Source organism: Hevea brasiliensis, chromosome 12, assembly GCF_030052815.1.
Source record: "Hevea brasiliensis isolate MT/VB/25A 57/8 chromosome 12, ASM3005281v1, whole genome shotgun sequence".
Classification (NCBI taxonomy): domain Eukaryota; kingdom Viridiplantae; phylum Streptophyta; class Magnoliopsida; order Malpighiales; family Euphorbiaceae; genus Hevea; species Hevea brasiliensis.
Window position 1 is genome coordinate 32,218,486 of NC_079504.1, and position 4,279 is coordinate 32,222,764.

Here is a 4,279-nt window from a genome sequence, read left to right on the forward strand (position 1 = left end):
TTATAAAATAATTAAACTTTATCAATTTTATTCAATTATTTAGTCACAACTAAATGTGTCTTTTTACTTTACTCAAATTAGGGGATTCACATTGTTCTTACAGTCTAACTTAAGATTCATACCTTAATTTATAGGATGAAATCGTTATCATTAAATAAAAAGCAATTGAAGATAAATAGGAGAAACTTTCAATCAGAGTTTGAATTGAGATTTTTAAATTAATTAATCACAGGTTAATTTTGAATAATGATATGCTTATTAATTTATCGACTGTCACATTTATTGTATTATATATATTAATAATAAAATGAATATATAATCATTAGAAAATAAGATTCCCATTAACAGGAGACTATTTTGGATCTATATTTTATTTTAATTTATTTTTTTAATAAAAAACACACAGGACAGGCAGAGACAACACATGCCCTTAATACAACTTGTTGCTTGTATATTTATTTAGCTATAAAAGGGAACCATTATCACATATTCGAGCGCTGCTTATATAACTGTGGATTTGCCTTTTTGCTAGTTATGACAGCATCCTTCATGAGTTCAAGAGAATTTTGAAAATCATCACAGAGTCGATGCGGATCAGGAATTATGTCTTCATCGGCTGATAAGATGATTTTCATCTTGTTTGCATAACTCAATACGTGGATCATCAATGCCTGTAAAATAATAATAATAATAATAATAATAATAATAATAATAATAATAATAATAATAATAATAATAATAATAATAATAATAATAATTTTCATCATGGAGATCAAAATCAAATCTGCTTAAAGAACAAGATAATGGTGCTTACATTAGGCTGTCCATAAACACTGACTGCTATGAAGTTGACAGGAAAGCCAAAGTAAGATATTTCTTCTGCTGGACCAGGCACATTTGAAAACCAAATAGTGGTTCGACTGGGAAGGCACGATATCTGCTCATAATTGGTAGAAAATAAAATAAGATAGAGGTTTGTTTAAAAAAAAAAAAAATCAATTGCTTTACAATTAATAACCAATAAAATTGAAAAAAAATTCAGTCAACAACTTAATTCTTAGATTAATTAATTAATTAATATAAATTATTTTCGGTGGCAAAATTTGATGATAATATTTGAAGGGTCCGAACAAATTTGTAAAATAATCTATTAACATTTCATTTATAATATATATATTTATTTTTATACATATTTAAAATATAATTAATAGATTAAAATATTTTTATTCTTAACTATATATTACGCTTCAAAAATAATAATAAAGTTATTAATTTAATTTATTTTATTCATTAATTTTTAAAAAAAATTTATCAAAAATTTTTTTTAATAAATAGTATTTAATTGTGATTTATATTTACTAATTGAATTTATAATTATTAATAAATATATTTTTGTATATTATATAAATATTAATATTTTAAATACAATTTAAAAAAAATAATAAAATTGATGGAGAGACATGACTTTTAGTCCAAAAGAAATTGAAAGTACAAGTGGGAGGCTCGGATTCAAACCCATGACTACTCACTTGCAAGCTAAGTTTGACTATTCGCTACCCTTTCACCCCCACACAAGTGGGTAGGATGTATTGGAAAAGCCTATCAGCTGGATTCTAATCAATGGCGTTCGTGCTAAATTTTTCATGAAGCTTTAATTAAATTAATAAAATCTCTTTTATCAGAAAAAAAAAATTAAAAATTACTTTAAGACAGTTGCAACTAACTTTTAAATTAAATAATTAATAATAATAATAATTTATATTATTAATGTATTAAGTTAAATTGTCTTTTATTTTAATTTTTTGTTACAAAATCATAATATATTTAAATTAATTTTTAATTTGTTTTCACTGATCCATTGACTAGGCTGCATTTAAAAACCATGAATAATAATTATTGAAATTATCACCTAACTTTATTTTGTTCTTGTAATTCCAATTTGTCAAATTTAGATCGTGTACGATCTGCATAAAATCATTTAATTCAGATGAAAGCTGCACCTAAACATTAATATGAATAAAGAAAATAAAATAAGTGAGAAATACACCTACCTTGTTAGTAAAATATTTGGGGAAAAACCGAGCTAATTTAGCCATTAAATAAGTGAAGTTGGCTTCAAGAGTAGCTTTCTTTCTGTCCCCAGCAACCTTAGCGTCACGAACATAATCTAATGGATCATCACGTAAAGCAATTTTCAAGGGAAACAAAACATATCCAATATGATTGCCCCACCTTGCTTTACTATTCGTTCTCGTCATATCATCAAAATCCTATTTTCAATTTAATTATAGAAATTTTTAATAGATATTAGTGAACAAATAATAATTATTGTTTGATAAAATTAAAGCATGGAGTTAAGAGTAACATCACTCACTTGGATGCCTGCAGATGGCCTTAGGTTCACGAAAAGAGCTGCTCTAAAACGAATGTTGTTGGGAAGATTATTCTTATTCCCTTCTCCTCCTTGATTATCTTTCTCATCATCACCTGCCATACAGCAATGTAATTAATATGCTTGTGGTAATGTAACCCCAATTAATAACACTTAATGATCAATTATAGAAAAAATTTATCCAAATTTGATTTATCATAAACTCAAAACACAAATATATGGGTGCTACTTATTTAACATGTGGATCCCACTATTATATATATTGTGTCTTAAATCTATGATAAATCCAATTTTGATAACAATTTTTCTGATCAATCTTGCCATTCTTACAGGCAAGTAAAATATTCATATGCAAGCTCTTAAATTCAAAGGTATACTTACCATACTTACCATACTTCCTATTGAGATAGGAAGACAAACCTGCTTGTGTGATTGCTACTATCACATCATTGATTGTCTATACAAACACAAATGGGAAAAACAATAATGAGTTTGCTGTGTTACCAAACTGGGTAAAGTTTTGCTACTTACTGTGCCCATGGCATTCTTCACAAGCTTCACATCATCCAAACTGATTGTTCTATGAACAAACCTTCTAGGAGTTGGTCCGAGCGGCAATGTACCTTTAAGAGGTGTTTTAGTGTCTTCCAAGAAGAAAAATGTCCCCAGAGATATCAGTGAATCAACAGTGGTATTCCAACACAGCAGCACCCAACACCATAGCTTGAGCAAAATTTGCCAATACGTTAAACCACCATAGTTACTAGGATTCCTTCTCCTTACACTTGGGATGGTTGGAAGTGCCTCAGGATCAGATGCTTTGCGGGTGCAAGAAAGTAAAAGAGACATGAGGGAGATGCCATCGCCAAGGGAATGGTGGATGCGAATAATGCCAGTAGATTCAGCTTCAGAGGTTTTAACGTTGAGAAGATAAACATCCCACAAAGGCATGGACATACTAATTGTGGTTTTACTGAGATTGGAAGCATAATCTTCCACAAACTTGTCAGGAAACTCCATGTTTGGATCAAGCACTGGAACCTTTACATGGTTATCCAAGTTTACCTCTGTTCTGACCCATCTCATCTCCCCATCATTTTCGACAACCTGCACATCAACAAAGTAGCCCAAAATTTATAAGTCAGTAGGTCCCTGAAAGAAGGGTTTCCATAATTATCAAATAATTTAAGAATTTTTTATATTAAATATATATGAAAAATATATTTTTTATTACCTGCAAACTAGAGAAACGAGGATGCTTAAGTAAAGAATGGCGCAAGCTGGCTTTAAAAGCAAGAGGGTTGATTGGGGTCTTAAACCCCATAATGATAATGATGTAGACGTTGGAGCGAGGTTGATGAAACATGCGAGCAATTGGACTCAAGGGTTGGCCGTCCTCGCTATCTTCCTTTGATACTCGAATTGGTCTAAGGCCTTCCATTTCCATAGTGTTGTGAGGAGGACAGAATCGTATTTGGACTTGCATTTGAAAAAAATTGTTTATATAAAGAATAAGAATTACTGTGCATGGTGCCCACTGAACAAGACCGTCGATGGAAAGGTAAATCAATGAGACTAGCTAGATGGATACCACGGAGGAAGTGGCGTGATTCACTTTTTGTTCTCTGAAGGGTCAAATTAAAATTAAAAAAATAGCAATATAATATAATATAATACCATATAATGAATAAATTTTAATTTAATAATAAAATAAAGTACATTTAGCTATAAGTATTATGGTTTAACGCTTTTATAATTAAGAATATAAGAAATTTTTTATTACAAGTCAGGACATGTATCATTAACATTTAAGTCACAAAATGTTTAATAATGTAAAAAAATATTAATGCGATCGTATGAGAAATTTTTATTTGTTTGAAATCAACG

General features: G+C 29.3%; 1 protein-coding gene across 1 annotated transcript; it reads right to left on the reverse strand.

The window, feature by feature from the left end:
* Positions 1-341: 341 nt before the first annotated feature.
* Positions 342-3,850, reverse strand: LOC131171154 (wax ester synthase/diacylglycerol acyltransferase 11-like). The gene is made up of 7 exons (XM_058130620.1): positions 3,627-3,850; positions 2,924-3,499; positions 2,774-2,849; positions 2,375-2,487; positions 2,052-2,270; positions 815-937; positions 342-671 (listed from the first exon to the last, which is right to left on the reverse strand). Exons 1-7 carry the CDS (start codon positions 3,837-3,839, stop codon positions 483-485), a joined length of 1,509 nt encoding a protein of 502 aa, XP_057986603.1. The 5' UTR covers positions 3,840-3,850; the 3' UTR covers positions 342-482.
* Between the last annotated feature and the right edge of the window lie 429 nt (positions 3,851-4,279).